At 35.1% G+C, this 21,186-nt stretch overlaps 1 protein-coding gene across 1 annotated transcript in view; it reads left to right on the top strand.

Annotated features, from left to right (window-relative positions):
- Positions 1-21,186, top strand: part of ROR2 (receptor tyrosine kinase like orphan receptor 2) — a 151,181-nt gene that overhangs the window by 100,376 nt on the left and 29,619 nt on the right. The window contains exons 2-4 of the mRNA XM_040541388.1: positions 6,348-6,425; positions 15,880-16,167; positions 17,271-17,301. Coding sequence (XP_040397322.1) covers positions 6,348-6,425; positions 15,880-16,167; positions 17,271-17,301 — 397 coding nt within the window. The remainder of the gene's footprint in view (positions 1-6,347; positions 6,426-15,879; positions 16,168-17,270; positions 17,302-21,186) is intronic.

Below are 21,186 nucleotides of genomic sequence, written 5' to 3'. Positions count from 1 at the left end.
CTGAACAAAAATCAGCAGTTGCCCTAGCTGTAGGTAAGTGCAGTTGTTAGCGTTGAAGGATTTTTTTGTAAGCTTTGGGATTTAACATACAATGGTAGAAGGATGGTCATTTTCCTCATAGAATCATGAGTCTGGAAGAGATCTTAAGAGGTCCTTTTTCACCCTGGGGAAAAGAAGAATTAACTGTATCTGTGCAGTATCGTATGCAATAGGTGCTTGTCTAATCTCCCACCTTGGAAAATGTCATTTGTGGAGACCTATGCAGTTGAAGAATGCTAGGTCTCAGTCCATGTCTAATCTCCTTCAGACTAAGCAGGCTTTGTCATTCATTTTTTCTTTTTGTTGGTCATATTTTTAGACCAACCCTGTGGCACTAGTTGTAGTATTTCAGTTTGTCCCAGATCCTTTTTGAATACATGTGATACATAAAACTGGAGAAAAGACTCCAGGGGTTTACTAGTGTTGAGTAGACTGGAGGGATTACTACTGTTTACATGTTCTGGTGTGATATTTGCCTTGTTTGCAGTAACTTAAGATTGTTGACTAATGTTCAGTTCTAATCCATGTAAGCCAATTCAATGTTGGCTTCTATGTTGGTTATTACTCATCTCTGCTCTATTGAAAATGCTTAAAAATAATCTGTTTGTTCCATTATTTTTCCAGGAACTGATGTTAAGCTGATGGGTCTATAATTCTCTGGCACTCCTTTTTACCCTTTTTAATAAGTAATAAGAACTATCTGTGCAATTTCCAGCCCTTTAAGATCTCATCTGTTCTATACAAGAACTGAAAGACAGTTACAAACGTTGCATGACATTGCATCAGCCAGCTCTTAACTGCTCTAAATTAATCAGGCCCACTCTGGCTGAAAATACCTGACTTTCTTATTCTCTTCCTGTTTGAGGCTGAGGCTCTGGTTTGTCCCTGGTATTAATTATAACTGCCTGCTTGGGACTGGCTTTTTGATGAAGATTAATGTATTGTTTTGATGTCTGTTTATAGCCATAAACATTTTTAAATCTGTTTATTGCAATTACCTCTCAAGTAATGAATGATGTGTAAACTCATAACCATTTCAGAAGGAAAAAATTAATTATTTTATGATGAACGGTGTATGGACTCTGAGATGGTGTTCTTTACCAGGCAATTTAGTTTTTCAAGTGTGTGAAAGAGCATTCCTGTCTCAGTAGTGCAGGATGATTTCTTGTGCGTTATGTTGGTCATCAGTGCCTAAAATGAAGCAGTGAATCTACCTGCCCTAGAATCCTTGTCACTCAGCAAATCTTTCTCATATTTGTCAGGAGAAGGGAATTCACATGAGAAGGGAAAACTATTTCTATTCAGTCGGAAAAATGTTTTATATATTGCTTTTTTTTCTTCTTCTGCAGTTTGCTATAGTATGTCACAGAGATTGAGTAATATTAACTTGTATTTTGTACATCAGAAGTATTGAACATTGACTTTAAGTATGATTTGTGTTTTGATGTTTGTATTTTCCTTACATTGAAATAGCTTCCTCTCCTGCCCTGAAAACCTAAGATTTTCTTCTGTGTAAGTAAGCAGTATAAAAGAGGTACTATTTACAGTCGCTACATTTTGTTTGGTGGTATGGTCCCTGAAAAGAGGGGTATTGCTGAGGATCTGACGGGTGGTAAATCTGGAATGTGCATTACCCCATACTGGGATTCTGCATTCAGGCTGAATTTTGGTTATGCTGAAGTCTTGTCCGTTCAAGTAGTGCACAAGGAGGGCAAACACTGGTCATCTTCTCTACCTGACAGTCACTGCAAATGTAGATTGAAGAAGTGGGTGTTCAGAAATAAGTTGTGATGTATTTAAAGTCTGATCAGAGAATATGTATAAGTGAAAAACATGAGAGCAACCATACTGGAGCAGATCAGAGGTCTACTCAGCTCTGTGACATGGCTCTGATGGAAACAAAAATGAGATGCTGAAGAAAAAGGGTAAGAAGAGGGCTGGCAAGTATAGTAGTACTTCTGGGTATTTTCCTAGCCTCCAGCCATTTTGAGCTCAGGGATTTCCTCACCAACGTATGGTTTCTGTAGATTAGTTAGTGCTCAATGGATTTTTATTCCATGAACTTGCCTGGTCTCACCTATACTCCATGTGATCTCTGCCCACAACCAAACTACATCTCATCTGAGAAAATGTTACCCTTCACTTGTTCTCAAATTACCTTTTGCTGTTTTTCCCTCATACCCCTGTGTCTTTTACCGAGAGGTTGGTAAAAGAGAGAATGGTTTGAATCTGAATAGTCCAAGAACCTCATGACTCAAAAAAACTTTGCTGCCATACACCTCAGCTATCTTCTCCCCAGAATCCTAGCAGGTGTGAAGAAGCTGTTTTGTAACTTTTATTATCCTCATTGCTCTTCTCTGAAACTCTTCAACTCTACTGTGCCCTTTTTCAACATGAGAGCACCTGAACACCATGCAACGTTCAATGTATTAGAGAATGGCTTAGATTTATACAGCAGCGGCATAATGATGTTTTCAGTTTTATCCTTTATTCCTTTCTGAGGTATACACAACACTGATTGGATTTGCTTTTCTTACTGCTGCTGAGCTCAATTTTGGTGGAACTAATAATTTTGAGACCAAGATCTTGTTCCTCAGTTATCATAGTTAGCTCTGAAAAAAGATGGTATTTAGAAAAAGTTTTACCCATGTGCATTGTTTTTCATTTCTCTTCATCATTCTCAGCCAGGTCTGTTTTCACTCCCATTCCCTGTCTTCACTTTCTTTACTTTGAATATAAATCACAGAATGATTGAGATTGGAAGGGACCTCTAGAGATGATCTAGTCCAAGCCCCCTGCTCAAGCAGGGTCACCTACAGCATGTTACACAGGATGGCATCCAGCTGGGTTTTGAATATCTCCAAAGGAGGAGATTCCATAACCTGTTTGGGCGGCCTGTTCCAGTGCTCTGTCACCCAAACCATAAAGAAGTTCTTCCTCATATGGTGATGGAACCTCCTGTGGTTCAATTTATACCCATTACCGCTTGTCCTATCACTGGCCACCACTCAGAAGAGTTTGGCCTCATCCTCTTGACATTGTCCCCCCAGATATTTGTAGAGGTTGATAAGATCCCCTCTCAATCTCCTCTACTCTAGGCTTGCTTAGTCTTTCCTCATAAGACAAATGTGATACCTGTGTAACCTTTGGTCATTTCTTTTCCATCCTTGTAGATTTTCTCCCATTCTGGCAGCAGCAGAACATGTAAAAAAATGCCAGGAAAAAATACAGAAAGTAGGAAGAAAAGTAAAATGGGATACCCAGACTGGAATATTGACTAAATTAAATGGGAAAAGGCGTGCAAGCTAAAAATCAGAAGTAGGAGTATATTTGTGTAGGGATCTTCAAACAAGTATAAGACAGCAAACTTGATGTATATGTCTGTGGAAAATTGGTGATGGCACATGATCAGGGTCAGGCGTCTGCCTTACAGTGAGGGAGTTAAGGAAAAATGACAGTGAGGGTTATTATCTAGACGATTTAACTAGATGATCTTTAAGGTCCCTTCCAACCTGAGCCATCTACTGATGGAAGTACAAGAGATCTTCTCCTTGCAGGATAAATGTACTAAGTTAGGAATTCAAATTCAGAAAGCACTGAAAATGATATTCAACAAGAATACATGTTGTTTTCATTGGAGAGTTTCTTGGCTGTAGGATTCTTTTATTCTGTTTAACACAAAGGGAAAAGATTTTATTTGGTTGCGCTATTTTCTTGATCATCTGATCCATAAGCATTTCTGGTGGAAAAAAACAAAAACAAAAGATTAATTTTTAATGCTGATAATAACATCATGGTGTTTTAACGTATGATTCAGTAAATTCAATCTTAAGCTTGGGAATTCATATTGAATGTGGTCTAAGTGGAATTTTGCAAATTGCAGAAAATATAAATGTTTCTTTCATAAAAGCAACAGTTTAAGTGACAGATCTGTTCTGTATTTATAATTTACAAAGTACACAAAGGATTTTCAATCTTAACATTAGTTAGTTACAAAGACATTGCACGTAGGTGCTGTCTATGGTTTGTAATTATCCTCTCATAAAGCACATCTGGAGAGAAATGTTTTTACCAGACATAAACATATCAAGCATGAGAATGAATTACACAAAACTATTGTTGAAACATTTTCAAACCAGCAAATGCTTTTTTTCTCTTTCCATCTTTATTCTGAAAAGCTTTCAAATAAAAAAAAAAAAAAGAGAGAGAGAGAGATGAGTTTGGGAGGAAGGAAAAAGAGAAAGATATTTCTGTGCTAATTTATCTGAGTTAATGCTTTTTCCTGTTATGAATCTCCCTAATTGACTGAAGAAATGGAAACAAGTCTTTTAAAATTGAACACATGGCATTAAAGCAAAAGTGGCACTCAGATCTTGGGCAGTTGGGATTCTGTAGGACTAAGCATAAAGTAATAAAGTGTGCCTAAGAATGAACTTCTATAAATAATCTTTCATCCGATGAATACTGGTGGATTATGATCATCTGAACTTGCCAAGTGCAAGTGCTTGTGGACTGAAAGAACAGTTGCTTTTCCTACTCTTCCCTTTACTCCACTGTCTGGTCTGAAATCATACTGTTATCTTCCTTGTGGCTGGTAAATGTTGAAGTCCCTCTAAACTCCTTGTGGAACCTGGGGGAGGTCAATCAGAGGCAAGGTGAACTTGCCTAGCTGCTTCTTGATAAAAATTAGAGGTGATGTATCTGATATATTCTGTCATATATATATGACAGAAGCACCCCTGACATGCCTTTATCAGTTCACACATAATCATGTCTACCCAAGCCTTAAACATTCTAGTTCAAAAGAGAGTGTCTTACCACATGTATAGAACTGTCTTTACCGTTACTCTAACTGGGGTGTCAGGGAATGAGCACACAATTCATTTGGCATCAGAAGCACTACCAGGCTAGGAGCCTCAAGCAGTATGAGATGAAGGGACGGGTGAAGTAATGACAAAGTGTGAGGATTGAGAAAAAATACTTAAGTTCAGACCTGCTATAATGTAGAGGATCTCTCTGATTTCTGTGTTTTACCCAATAAACTTAAAGGCAAGTTAGCTAAATCTTTTGTTCTCAAAAATAATGGTGGCAGTCTTAATTCTTCTTTTGTAAAGCAGGGGGAGTTATAGATGTCGTTAATTGTATTTCATCACTGTGGCGTGCAGCCAGAATGTTTTTATAAGATTTATTTAGTGGGAAGGAAGGGCTATAAGGGCAAAAGGAAGAGTGAGAACCTTTTCTCGAGTTCTGTTTTGTCCAAAATGTCACCGTGAACGCCGCTGCTGAAGCAATATCTACAGCAAGTACCACATTTTTCACTTTGGATCCTGATAACCTTAGATTTATATGCTGTCTCTTAGTGATACAGCAAGACAATAGGGAATTTGGATGATTGAATGTGAATTAGTGAGAATACAAAAATATAGGGGATTTGAGAAGTTGTTTTAGTAAGAACAATGGTATAACCTTGTCTTATTTATAAGTTTAGCTTTTATCCTCAAAGAATAATACTTTCAAAAGGGAGAGCAAACAGGAGAATGTCCACTTTATAGTGGTCAGGATTTCCTAAGAACTGCAGAAGCAAAGGAACATGGAAGTGATTTTGCTGTCTGAAGGAACTGCTAGCTGACTAACACTGTTTCTGTCTTGCTCTGATATATGCTAGACATAAGCAAGGAGGGCAAACAGAAGAAAGTCCAGAAGAAAGTTTCATCAGCATTTGGAATACTTGAGGAAAGATAATGAGTTCACTATAGCTCAGTACTTGAAAAAGTGGTAAAATCATCAGGGAAAATTTTTCATTGCTTTGTTTTCATTTCTGGGAGATAGCTTTTAGAGATGTGTCTGAGAATAGGATAAGAAAATTAGCAAAGATGATGAGTCTGACCTCTAAAAATAGAATCTAACTTATTGTAATGTAACTTCAGAAATAGTTTTATGCCATTTCACAGTTGAGAATGTCAGTAAAGTTCAGGTACTACTTGGTTTGCTGGACCAGTGAAACTGTCAGGAAATACATGATTTTTTTTAAAAAATGTGTGAACTTCATTCTGGTGAGAACTGGATTTTTTTTTTTTTTAATGCTGCCCATGCTTGTAAAGCACAAGGTGTTATACAGAACTGATTTATTGTTATGTTTTCTAAACTGGTATGGATAAAAACTGTCTTGCTATTAGGTGTTACCTGTGTGTTATTCTGAAACCAGGATTTGGCCTGCATAAGTTAGCTGAACTCACTATCATGATTCAGTTTAAGAGACAGATTAAGTAAGAACCTCAGTTTAAACAAACCTTTTATTTTCTTCCTAGGTGAAATGGAAATTCCAGATTCAAATGACCCCTTAGGTCATGTGGATGGACTTGAGAGACCAATTCCAACACCTAAAGGTAAAATTAACTGTAGTTCCGTTTTTTCCCCCCAAATATAAACATACTTTACAAAGCACCAAAAAAATCCTTTTGTTTTCACTTATCTGTATATACATCTCTGTAAGAAAGGCAGCCTTGTATGTCTTCATATTTCTGATTCTAAGCAGGAACAGTGAGGTTACAGGAGTCTGTAAAAAATAATTTTTAAGCATGTTCTTAAGGCTTGCACTGAGGGATTATATGATTGACCCAAACATGTATGGTTATTACTACCTTCCTATATTGTTCATCAGGTAGGTGCCATGAATATGATCTGAGTTTGTACAGTACCACGCTTGGCATTTATAGGTAAATTTAAAGATATCTCTGAATATCTTTGTCTTGAGATAATTAAATCAAGCCTCTTTAATTTATTCTTCTGCGGCAACACAAGTGTACTTACAATTTAAGGAGCTCTGAGCATTAGTGATTTTTTTTTTTTGAACAGACTGGAATAACAGAATTTATAATAAATTGTTGGTTAACGTAAATTTGTGTTATACTTTATTACTTAAAGTGTAGACCCAAATGCTATGATCTGTAAATTTTCTCCTTTACGCATGCACTGCAATCACAAATTTACTGCAAATTGTGATTCCAAATAAGTAGCGTAACTTCATAAAACAGAGCACTTTCAGTATTTTGCCTGAAGAAACACATGCTTTCTAACTTGTAGTGCAGATTTTTTCGTCTTATGGATCCAACTGCTATATAAAGTAAAGACTGAGGCAAAGAAGGCATTCAGTACTTCAGCGTTTTCCCTGTCATGTGGGAAAGCCTTTCCCCCAGGCTTGCCACCTTGTTCAACAGTGGGCCCACATTTTCCCTAGTCTTTCTTTTGTCACTGATGTACTTATTGAAGCCCATCTTGCTCTCTTTGACATCCCTGGCTAGATTCAATTCCATTTGGGGTTTAGCTTTCGGAATTTCATTCCCTGATGCATTTTCTCTAAGTATAAGGATTGTCTTATACTTTCTGGTGTTTTTTTTTTTTTTTTTTTTTTTTTTTTTCCCTCACCCCCCTCCATATGTCAACCTTTATACTTAGAAAAAAATGCTCTCTGACTTACCATTAGCAGTCTTAGCAAGATGAGAACATGTTGAAATCTACCAAGCTCTGAGATGCTGGCCAGATTTTCTTCTCAGAACTTCTTTTTCAGAGATTTCAAATTTTGAGGGGACCATGGAATACAGTGACTGTATTCCAATCATAGATGTCCGATATCAAATAATTCTTTTTTATTGTGCTTCATCTGAAAGTTAGATTTCTTACCTTGACTGTGTTTATTGGAAGATTTTTCAGAATCTTCTGTTAATCTTCCATTAATTTCTATGCTTAATTGGATAGAAAAATGACATGTTTATCTTTTCAGAGAAAGATAAACATAGGAGAAACTGAAAGATAAACATAGAGAAACTAAAAGATTCTCTAGTCAGGATCTGCTCATTGATGTGAGATACTCTGTCCCTCCCATTTGAGGGCAAACTCAGGACATTCTTCTTCCCAACCTTTTTCTATTTGCTGAAGTTCCCAAATTATTTTAGAGGATTCAACTTTGTCTTCCATTATAGGAATAATTTAAATAACTGTCATTTGTGTCAGCAACACTGTATGCTAGAGTTGTGTTATCTACTCCACACTCAAGTACCCAATACTTTTGATGGGAAAAAGTCAATGTTAATCTTCAACTGCAACTGACAGACTTGTTTAAGTGGTAAGATGGTCCCATTCTACTCTTTTGTTATGTCTGAATTTTTAAGGATGCAGACATAAAAGAAAGTGCTTCTTTCATGTGACATAACTTGCTAAATTCTTGCCCAGAAAGGAGTTGTAGTTATTTCCTTTTTTTTTTTTTTTTCAGAGCCACAGGCAATACCTGTCTGAGGAAGTAATTAATCACATCTCAAATGTTTCTACATCATAAGGATTTTTATTTTCTTCAGAGGAAAAAAAAAAAGAGAGAGAGACCCTTGTTCTTATATGACTTATATGACTTATATGTCATATATGACTTATATGACCTTGTTCTTATATGACTTATATGACTTATTGGTATAGAATCAGTTGCTAGTTTCTAGCATATCTGGTCTGGAAGATATTTTGCTCCTCTTATTTTTGTGGCTACAAAATTCTCAAATAAGCAAAAATCTGTTGGCTAAAACATTTTGTTTCTTTGGTTTGAATGTTAACGCAAGTTAACCCTTGTGTTTCTGAATCATAATGAGGTAACAGTTTTTATTTCAAAAATCATTGCACAGTTATATTTTAGAAATTTGTGTGTACCATGAGAAAATTAGAAAGAGTCCTTAGCTTCTTCCACCACATTGGCCTTCTCTTCTTCATTGAGGAATGTTTAGTTATAACAATCTGTTTGCGACCTTTATTTTTTTTTTCTTTTCTGTTAGTAGAATTGACACAAAATAGGCCTGAAAATAATAGTAAACAAGCTTCAATATTGCCAAGGTTAGATCCACTGCAGAACTGTGTAGGTCACTTTTGTCCTCAAAATCCTCCAGAAACCCTGAAAAATGTTTCTGTCTCCAGAAGTAACCAGGTTAAGCAAGATATTATTAATAATATGCAACTTTTTAAAAAGTTGTAAGTCTGTTCATTCAAGTGAAACTAGCCTTCTAGTTCTGAACAGACTTAACTTCACTCTGACAACAACTTCTGAAAGTTGATGGGATAAGACCATGACTCAGTCATCAAGGAGAATTTACCTACCAGTAAATTTACCTACCAACAAGGAAAATTTACCTACCTGTTTCCTTTAAGTGAATACCTGAACTGCCACCAAAAGAGCACTGCCTCTGAGCAATGTTTTTCTGGAACCAGAATGGAACAGTGAGCTTTTGCTGTAGGAGAACTTAGGTCTTCTGGAGGTCTTTTGGATATGTTGGAATGATAAATAAGTAAATAAATAAATCTCTTCCCAGTCCAATGAGTTCCACCAAGTAGGACGCTTAATCTAAGTAAGACACCTGGGCTTCATCCCTCTAAGTATGAGAAAGTACTGCTCAAAAGTAGGTTTCCTTCTGCTAATAAGAGAGCATAAGCCCGCTGATTTAAGCATGAGGGACAATGTTCAGGCTGTGGCAATATTTCAATGGAAATTCTTTATTTCCGAATTGGCTGCAATTTATTCCAAAGTATATCTGAAGTATCCAGCTGCTTGTGTATGTGATCCAAATAATTTTATTTTACATGCTTGTGGATGCATTTTTGTACATTGAGATCAAATCATATAAGGAAAATGGGGTGCAAATAATGGGATTAAATTAGGCTGTAAAGGTATCAGTTCATCTGGGAACATTATGTGGCAATGTATAACTCAACGTAGTCTCCTTAACTACTCATGTATTTTAGGAGAGCTGCCAAACATCTCTTGCATTTCCTAACCTGGCTTCAATATATTGCTGTAGATTGCTCATCTTTGTACTGGAGTTAAAGGGCAAAGAATTGAGAAGATTGTTTTACATTTCGGAAAAGTCTGTGCAAGAAATGAGGAGTCTTAGACTTCTCCACCCTCTCCTTATTAGAGTGGTGCTTCTCAGTGTGTTTCCAGTCCTGATTTATATGTGGAAGGAACCACTTTACTGGACTCTCACCATCTATTGAGGTGCAATGGTATGATACATGTCCCCTAAGCTCTTGTACTTTCAGCAGTGTTGCTGTCCAAAACTCTAGAAAGAAGTGCTTTGTATTTCAGCAACCTTCATCTTTCTTATCTTTTATGACAGTGTTCTGATCTTAGATAAGTTCAGAACACTCCACAACACTTTGATATTTTTATAGATTACCTGTCAATTCTTTGAATGTTTTATACTCTTTACTGTATTCATAACAGTACCTTCGGGAGTAGTGTCATCTTTAAGTCATTTCTTTTACCTGTAAAATTAGAGCACTGTTAACATTATGCTATTCCATAAGCTAAAGTATGTTTTTTAAGTCAAAAATTATGTCTTATTACTGGAAAGTGAATTAGCTCCTAACGGAAATATGATTACTTTATATAGATACATAATTATTATTTATATATATATAAATATATTGTGTTGGATGTAAAGTATTATTAACCTTAAAAGAAAATGCCATCACAGAAAGTTGCTAGTTGAAGCTGGGGCAAGAGAGCCTATGTTATTTTTTTACAGCCTACAAAACTAACTATGAGTTATTTGAAGACAAAAATGAAAATTGTGGATAGGAAGAAATAAAGAAAAAGCAAGGAGTTGAGGGAATGATAATCCCACATTGCTATTTAAGCAAATGATGTTATATATATTTCTAATGGTTTTGAAAACTGGGAAGTCCTACGAGATGAACCAAAAAAGGCTTTGGATTGGATGCAGTTTTGCAGAAAATAAAATTTCCTTTTTTATATATATAAAAGATGATTTTAAATGATTAGTATTTAAAGCTAATGCTGTTGCAACTTATGATATGTTATATAATACTGAAGAGATGGATTTATGCTTTTTTTCCGACTGTTGCATTTAAAATTATTTAAGTGCATATATGTCTTATCAGAGAACATGCATTCTGAAAGGTGATAAAATATATATGTAATTATTATCATTTGCTCGAAAGATATTGTTTTATAATTAGGTATCTAGCACTTTATGATTCATATTTTCCATTCTTTCAGAAATTGGACATGTGGAACTTGGAATAGTATTGTACAAATAACCATTTAGGTCACGTGTAAATTTGGCAAGTCACTTAAACTCTCCTTGCTTTACTTTCTACATTTGGAAAGTAACATTGATGATATCTTCCTATCTCCTAAGACTTCAGTATTCATAAGTGATTAAGAATTTCTGAAATAAATAGCTGCAAGTTTTTGGTAATTGCTACTCATGTAGGTGATCATGGTGATAGTTTGAAAATTAGTTATGGTTGGTTATTTCTAAAATCAGCATAGGGAAAATGAGCAGCAACTAACAAAAACAGAAATCAAAACTCTAATCAAAAACATCTAAGCCAGAACTAATTTGATTCAGAGTAACTAAAGAGATTTAGAGAGATTTTTTTAGAACCAACTCCAAAATCACAGCTAAGATCTTAAAATAACACAAGTAGAATGATCATTTTGTATTGTGTTTATGACAAGCATGCCACATATGGTTTGAGACAATAACTATGACATCTAAGTCCCAGAATAATATAAATAAAAAGAAGAAAAATAGTATGTATGTGGGGTTTCTGTGATAGTTGCTTTCTTTATGTTTTTAGCTTAATATGTGTTTTTGTGCATATCACAATGATTTGACATTCTTACCCTATGTGGGAAAAGTTTATTTTTATATTCTTGCCAAAACATGCAAAATAGTCCTGTCATCTTAATTTTGATTTGCTGTGGAATTCTGTTTGATATATTTGTATCAAATCTATTTCATGTTAAAATATGAAGGACTGGCAACGTAACAAAGACATTTCAAAATATGAAAGAGTTCTCCAGCATTCATGTCAGTCATTTCCCTAAGCTACTTTATTCACAGGATACATACAGTATGATAGTATAGCATAATATGTAGATTAAGTTGTATTATTCTCTCACAGCTTCTTGACAGAACAGTTTTTACTCTGTTCAAGCAAAACAACTATTAGTAATGGTTGTACACTATGTTAGAAACCATAATAAAAGAGAAATTTAATTTAGAGTACCTTTGCCTACAGCAAATGCAGAGACATCCGTCAGATATCTTTTCCCTTTGTAGTACGTTAAGCATTCTGATAACCAAGCCAAAGACCACTGAAAGCAAAGGAAGCATTTTCCTTCATTTTCATGAACTTTGGAACAAAGCCAGAGTACAGAAAAAGACTGTATATAAAACAGTTTTTGTGTAACACAGAAAACTGTTGGCCATTATACTTGGATTTTTATTTTTTAAAATCTATTTGAATACCTATATTCCAAAGGAAATAGAATTGTTTCTAACATGACATTTACAGGTTTAGTAATGCTTTTTTTGCACATAGCAAGCTCAAAACATTTTATAGAGAATATTTATTCTTTGTTTCATAGATATTTCACTATTAAAACAGACAAATCTGTTCAGGTTTTAAAAATCTCTAGTTGTCTGTACAGAACAAAGAATATAGAATGCAAGTTAAATAAAATACAAGTCCTAGTGTTTTCATGTTTCATTTTCCTCTGTACTTGTCCAAATGAATGTTTACTTATTAAGAGAGAGAGCTACATTAAAAAAGTTTGCTTTTAATGTTGTTAGGGTACCATTTTAGTCTGGGAACCAGTTTTGTTTTTTCTCCAAACCATTTCGTCAAGCTGGCATCCACACAGTGTTTGTGGTGTGCCGTACATCACAAAAAGTAACTGCTAATTATCACCACAGAAATTAAATAAGGAAAATGTTCTTAAGAATATGGTTGGTAAAATTTTCCACTTTGTTTGAAAGATTTGCAGTTTGGGGTTGTCTAAATTGGATGCCAAATAACAGGGCAGCATAAGAAATGGCTGCCCACTCTTCCATACAATCACTTCAGATTCAGTAAGTATATAAATGCCAGACTTCAGCATTATTTCTCAAAGAGGAAACAAACCTAGCAGAGTGTACACTTCAGGGTACTGACATAAGCAATGGATAGGCCTTCATGTTGCCCTAATGCTCCTAAGCTTTTCCACAGAACTTTGAAGAAAACAGGAGTGCTTCAAAGTTCGGTAGGTTAAAATATTTATTACTTGATTTGTAATAACAGGGTAATTTAAAACACTGCACAAAATAAAATTGGCAGGAGGAGTAATGAACTAAAGCCAAATTTTGACCTGCAGGAAATGGATTCAGTTACACTGACTTCAGGGGAAGTGCATCTAATCACACTGGGTCTGAATTAGTCCATAAATCTCTGGCATTGCTTTTAGTGGTAAGAGTTTTGTTCTCATTATTAGTGGGATCTGATTCATAAATTCATATGAAATATTTTGTTTTAAAAGCTATAGACCAAATTGCTTCCTATAGTAATTCTAGTTTAATTGGAATAGCAGCAAGGTTTAACATGGATTTAGTCTTGAATTAATAACAATTCTTGATCTTAATAAGTAAATTTAATGTCTATTTTCAGCTGAATTAATTTAAATGTAATACACATAGCTAACCTCAGCTGAAGACTCAACCCAGGTCATTTTAAGTCAGGAAAAGTGAAATAGAGATAGACGGTTAAACAAGCTATAAGATGGCCAATGACACAAAAGCTGACAAATAGCTCAAGAATGTTGTAGGCTTCTCACATTCCTCTGTGTTAAGAACAAAAATTGTACTGCAGAACCACAGTGACTGTCAGCTTACAGCACCTGAATTGGCCCCATAATCATGGAAAGCATCCTCTCTGCCTCTCTTGCTTCATAGGAATCAGGAGATCAGGAGCAGCTCCGAGCTAAGTGACTACATCTGTGCTGGCTCCATGTTGGAAGTGGTCCAGCCTCTCATGGCCCCATGTTGTGGCTCCAGTCTTCCACCAAACAACTTACTGTCACTGACATGACTGGATGTCATTGCGCTTCCTCAGTGACCCCCCCCCCCCATTTTTTTTAAGAATTTGTTGAATTTTTTTTCTCTTTTACTTTTCCACTCCTTTTCATAAATTGGTTCTTCTAATTCAATTGGTTTTATTGACTATGGCAACTCTTTTTCAAACATATTTCAAATTAATGCAAACTGATTTATCTTCCTGCCTGTATACTCTGCCTCAACTGCACTGTTTGAAAATAAGCTACATAGGGATTATGAAAAAGTAGCAAAATAAATGTTTATATTCTTTAAATAATGAGCAAAAGTGAAATAGGCATGGAAATTCCTTTTCTGCTTTTGGGCGGTGGGGGGAACCTTGCTTACATTCTTGCTTACAGTAATTTGATTTTCTGTTACCTGCCAGACTGTCATCCTAGTCATTCCAACTCTGCAGCTGTGAAATGTAACTGTAAATGACAAGAAATCCTAAGCAAGACCTGGCAGAAAGCATTGATGTATCTCCCCCACATTTTCTTCCTTTTTTTTTTTTTTAACAAAATGTTTTAATATAAATATATTTTGTGTTCTGTCAAAATGTTTTAAAGACCACTAAAGAATAGTAGGCTAACAATAGGGAAAATTAATGTAAGATTGCAGACAGAATAATTTATCATATTATAAGCAAAAGGATAACAAACTAATCTTCCTTAAGTTTGTAATGTTATGCAGAGATTATGTATTTAGATCTTACTTCATTTTCTGTTTACTGACGTACTAAATTCACATTTACCTCCATTGTATTTTCATACTGTACTGTAAAGCAGGAAATCTTTTGAAATGCCAATTGTATAGAACAATGTAATACTCAGTAAAACCCATTTTTTCAGCAAAATTTGGCTTTCCAAATTCTGTATATTCTGATGTTTCTACTGCCACTTTTTCCTTTTCCAGTGCTACCCCTGGCCATTACAGAGGAACTGATTTTCATGGTTATGTCAAATGTAAATCAAAGCAGAGCATCAATTTTCTTAAAGGTATTTCAGGAATTAGACTGAGAATGTTGACTGCTGCATTTTAGTGTTAGATTCCTATACAGTGATGTGCTATTTCCTAATTAGACAACTGCAAAATAATCTGACTGATAGGAAATGGCACATATGGACATACATCAAAGTTACTTTTTTATTTGGATCTAACTGACACAAAAGTGAAGTGCAATATGAAGAATATGTAATGCTTGGCGTCTAGATAAATTCATGAAAGGAAACATATGAACATGACAGATTAATATTTTTCTCACTTGTTTTGACAATGTCATTATTATTTCAGTGGAACTGAATGCTTTCAATGTGTGATGCACTTCAGTTGCAGGACTTCTAATGCCAAATCAAATTTAAAAGCAATAAGCTACAGAATTTATGATTACCAAATTTTTAACATCGTTCTTCTGTCAGTTATTCCATTTATCACTTGAGATCACCAATACAGCATACAGGCTTCCTGACAAGCCCTTTGCTTTCAGCAAACCACAAGTTAGTGATTTTAGTTTTCATTTATAAAATTAAAATCCAGAATACCTGTTTACTCAATATACATACAACTTTTCTTTGTCCATTTTAGCACTATTTTGGGACTTGACAAAAAAATGGCAGCCTATTGTCAATTTAAAAATATAGCTTCAAAGTAGGTAAAAGGAGATAGAAATGTAATGGTATTAACTCATGTTTGACCTCCTAATCTGCATACTTACCTGCAGACAAACCTGAAGTCAATCACAAAAGACAAATTGGAGTGTGATGCTATTCTTTATCTAGGACAGTGAACTGTATATTTATTTATCTATTCGTATATCCTTGAAAGAAAGCTGAAACTGTTTCCAAGATCGACTCATAAAAATGTGCCTTTGGGCAGTGTTTTATCCCAACTCAAGTGAAGTTTGATCTTTTCTGACCTCTTACCCTTACAGGTTACTTTCTGACCTTTTTGGAACCAGTAAACAATATCACTGTAGTCCAGGGGCAAACAGCAATCCTCCACTGCAAGGTAGCAGGAAATCCATCTCCAAATGTCAGATGGCTAAAAAATGATGCTCCTGTGGTGCAGGAGCCAAGACGTATCATCATAAGAAAAACAGATTATGGTTCACGTCTGAGAATCCAGGATCTCGATACCACGGATACAGGATACTACCAGTGTGTGGCTTCCAACGGGATGAAGACGATAACTGCAACAGGAGTGTTGTTTGTAAGGCTTGGTGAGTTCCTGGCTTATATAATTGCTCAGACTACTTTATTGGCTACGTATTAGTTTTCACAATAGGATAATGAGAAATGAGTATGATGTTTTAAGAATTCTCAGCAATGAAAAGAAATAAATAAAGCCATTGCCAGGGGCCTCTCCCCCATCGCAGAACTTCATGGTTGAACTCGATACCCATTCACCAGTAATAAAAGAAAGTAAATACAGATGGAAAAGTCTGTAAATATGTAGTGAAGAAAAAATTTTAAGTGCAAGAATAATGTATTAAAAGGTAACATTTCATTGCCTGAAGTTTTCACTTTAATGCTGAGCACAGATTGTTTAAAAAAAAAAAAAAAACAGTGAAGAGAAGCAGTTTTTGTTTTCTTTGTGATGTTCAATAGCGCTGTACCTATCCTTGTGAAATATCATGTTGGTACTGCTACTTGAAAACTGGCCTCAAAGTCTGCCCCTTAAGAACAGACCTACTGCACCTATGCTACACCTTCAAGAAGTACTTTTATTGTTTTTTGAAGACTTGATCATTCAGTTTGCAAGCAAAGCTTTCATTTATTTATTTTGCTTGTGTTTCTGATGTATTGAAAAAATAATTCAAGACATGTTTTCCTAAAATGTCTTCCAGTTTTATAATGATAATAACTAACTCCACAGTTTGTTTGTAGTGATTCATTAAGTGCTGGCTATCAGACCTTGTTCCCATTATGAGAAAGGTTAAGGGCATACCCTTGTCATACCATAAACTCTGATAGTAAGGCTCAGGTGAGGCTTAGTAAGAGGTAAGTGATGTGTCAAGATAACACATTGTCTTTTTAACAGCCTATATTTTTATGGCAGCAGATATTTTCCAACAAAAAATAAGTCCACTCAAGTTGCTGCCTGAACAGACAGAAAGATTCATGTGATTTTTATTTGTGGTCTTGAAAATAGCAATATGTAATTATGTGCAGGAACCCAGAAGCTTTTGTTTGAATCTTGAGACAAACCTTCCTTAAAGAGACAGTTTGTTTAAGGTTGCTTTTTTTTTTTTTTTTTTTAATTTTTATGCTGTTGTCCTTGAGCCAAACTTGCCAGCAATGTTTGTTTGTTTTATGTTTGCAGGTCCAACAAACAGCCCAAATCACAATCTTCAGTAAGTACATTTTGGAAAATTACTTAATGTACTCTGACCAATTTTGCTCTGTAAGAATTTGGTTCATAAACTCAGTAAACACTGCCTGCAACCACAGTATATTTACTAAAAATATCTAATATGACTGAAAACTCACAGAATGGCTGAAACCTTTTCTGACAGGGATAGCATTGTGTTACTGTGGGTTTGGGTTTGATCAAATATTCTCAAACAATTTCTTGCTTATTTCATATTTAGGACAATGAAAATACCACAGAGTCATGATGTTTGAACACTAATTGTTTACAGGGCAAGCATGGGCTGGATGAGTGGTTAAAAATGAATGGGTAAAATGCTTAGGTTGCTGTGGTTGTAAATTTATCTATGTTATACTATTATAGTTTGAAAAGTCAGATAAAACAAAACTAGAATTCTCTCTTTGAGCAGTTAGATAACCTCTATTTGTTAGTGTCATTTTGACTTTAGTAGTTACTGGCTGATTTTTCTTAGTTGTATTTAGTTGTTCACTTGCAGATCTAAGTTCATCTTTATGACTGGATCAGCTCTATGTATTCTGCTTTATTAGTTTTAATTTAAATAATACATACTGTGTATTCTTAAGAGATTCTGCAGCATATCAATTAATGGCATATGGAATGCAACCGGGCCTTTTTATACGTTAATTTCATAAAGTTACAGTTGGAATGGAGTAATTCAAAATAAGGATAAAAGTGAATTTGTAAAGATGCATGGGTGTTTTTAAGACATACATAACTTGTCAGTGCTTGAGACCACTGAACTGCCTTGAGTGGAAATTCCTTAAATTGCTGCAGTGGACTGACCACCACAGCATCCATTTTATAGATACTTTACTCAATCTTACATGTATAAAAGTAATAACACATAGTACACATTCTTGTACTTTATATATGCACAGAATGTGCAAATTAATTTAAAGGATTTCAACATTGTAAAGATTTCACAAGGTTTCATATTTTTCTTAAAATTGATTGTTAACGATTGAAGATTAAAAACAGCTGTTCAAGACAGCATACCAAAAATAAAGTAATAATTTCTGGAACCACTGAAATCCTATTTAAGATTATACAGCACTTTACTTTAAAAAACTGTTATGCACCTGCTCTACAAAGGGTAAAATACTGAGATGCCAGGAAGCCGTCCAATCTTTTACAGGTTTGGAAAGCAGAGACTGGTACAAGAGATAGCAAACTAAAATATGCATAGTGAAGCACTGAACTGAAGTTCAAAGAACACAGTTCTTGAACACAGTTGAAGAGTAGTGAGCTCTGAGAACAAGGTGAAAGGCTGAGAACCAGGTTTTACTTTGATTCCTGTTGTGTTATTAAGCAAATAATTAATATTATTTCTTTTGGTTTCTCTAATAGTGTATCATTCAAACTCTTTTCCTGCACTGAGCATTGCCTTGTTAATACTTTACAAATATCAACATAATTTAAAAACAAAAACACACACACTGTTAAAATGAAAAAATAAAATAAAATATGTGACACAGAATTCTTGGTTTCATGCCCCCTAAAAGGAGAAGTGGATTAATGTTTCTTAGATATCTTTCATTCCTGCTTTACCTAGCTTTTGAACACTTTGTTATTTAACCTTTACTGGTTTTCAACTATAGGTTAAAATAAAGGAATAAACAACTTTATTTCATATGGTTCTGGAACTGGCTTGGGATTAGGACACCCCTAAATTGGTCCTTACCAATGGTACGAGGGATGAACCTGGAAGCAGTAGCTTTCCATCATCTTTTTGGGCTTGCCATTGGAAATTTAATGAAGAGTACAGTACTGGTAGATTATTTATTTATTTATTTATTTATTTATTTTGCATATCTGCTAGATTGAAGAGAAAGCTGTAACTTGAGAAAAACAGGCTGAGATCAAAGGTCAAGAGAGAAATCTTGAGGGACTTAGCAATGGAGGTCCAGGAACTTTCAGGGATTACAGATTTTTGCCTCATTTAATGCCTGCCCCTATTTAATTTTTTTGCATCTTCCTACATAATCAGGTTTTGTCCACCAAATTTTCCAAAAATCTTATCCTCCTTTCCGATATTTCTTTTCGTTCCTTTTTTTTTTTAATTCCCATGTTCCCTGACTCCCACTTAGTATTGCAAATAAAATGCTGTATTTGACAGTGTTATTTTTCCTGTTTTCAGAAACTATGTTATCATTATTGTTGTTGTTGTTTTTAATGAATATTTTGTATAAAATTGTGCAGGTCAACTTGTAAGCCTGAATCAAGGAAAGGGGAAAAAGATGAATGAAATACCAAACTGCTTGGAAGGGGCTGGTGTGAAACAAAGGGCTCTTTCTGTTTGCTGGCTGTGCAACACAGTCTCGTGTTGAACCACCTGAGTGCTGTTTCTCCGGGCATTAATGCTTCCAAAGAGACATGCTTCAGTGAAAGTGCTGAAACCTAAAATAATTGTATCTTGTTTTAAAACTACACCTAATGAATTATTAAGGGATAAAAACATTTACCTATACAGATAACATCTAGCAGGGTATTTTTATATAATCCATGTGTTCTGCTGTGGATTTTTAAAAACTATCTAACAATTAAGAATTGCTGTAGATCAGATGTTCATTATGCAGCTGGATTTGCCAGTGCAAAGAAGGGCCCTGACTGTCTGCTAGTGATGTTGAGAGATTTCTGTACTTTATTACTTTATTTATCAAAAGTATTAAAATTATTCAAAGTATTAATAGCTACTACAAATTAATTTATAAATGAAATAAAATCAAAACACTATCAAAAAACTAGTCTCTGACCAGCCTTTGCTGTCCAAAGGGATATGCTACTAGAGGGCAATTCTACCACAGGACTAGACAGCAGGGTGAATCCTTTCTCTCCCTGCATTACATTTTCATATTTTGTATCATTAACATTATTCACTTTTTCCCTTGTGAAGAGAGATGTCCTGTCCATTCAGAAAGGTATGAATGAGAGAAAATAAAATAATTGGGTATCAAATACCAGAGAATGGTATTTTAGAATAGTTTACAATTAGGCAATGAATGTTAATCTCTTGAAGCCTAAGAGTAGGAAAGCAGAAACAGCTGCCTTTCCTTCCAGAGATATTGCTCTTACAAGATCATGTAATTCTAAAAAGACTGTGTTCTCTAGTTTAATTTATTTTTCTCTTGAATTGAATAGTTAGATTGAATTTTATCCATTAGGCAAATTCCTGATTTGAAGCCGAGTTTCCTCATGTAGGCCGTGACTGTGGTGGAACCACCCTGAAGGGGATTTGGGATAGAAGATACCTAACAGTCCGTTGGCTCTAAGGTCCTCTGGAAAATCTGATAAGGTTTCAGGAAACTAGGCTTTCTAAGTATGAAAATTCACTTTTTATTGAACACTGAGATCGGTTCTGAACTTTCAGTTACCAGTGCCTGTATGCTAAATACTTATAAGGAGAAATAGGTGGGAAGAAACATAGTCATCAAGTAGAAGTTGCTATTAGTTCAGGGAGGAATGTTTTAGGTACTAACCATTCAGAACAACTTTGCATTGCTCACATGCCTTGTTTTGTTCAGGCAGTTTGGGACAATAATTAGAATTTTAAAATTCCGTCCATTGAAGAAAAATGTGAAAAGAATTGTAGTTGAGGAAAAACAGTTCTTTCAAATGATGGAAAATAAAAGGTTTTTAAAGACTAGTAATATCCGAGTTAAAACCCTGGTGAGGTTTCCCAAGGCTAGTGTAGGCAGTTTATTCTCTGTGGTTCTGCATATCCTACCACTTTTATCATATAGCTAAAGCACACAACTGCTGTGATCCCAATGGTGACCTTCTGCATATGACAGGCAGTCCTACAGTCTTGTGGTGGGTGCAAGTATGTTTTCATAATGTGACAAATTTA

This window comes from Cygnus olor, chromosome Z, assembly GCF_009769625.2.
Source record: "Cygnus olor isolate bCygOlo1 chromosome Z, bCygOlo1.pri.v2, whole genome shotgun sequence".
Taxonomy (NCBI): domain Eukaryota; kingdom Metazoa; phylum Chordata; class Aves; order Anseriformes; family Anatidae; genus Cygnus; species Cygnus olor.
Note: the sequence above shows the minus strand (reverse complement) of the source record. Positions and strands in the feature narration are given on the sequence as shown.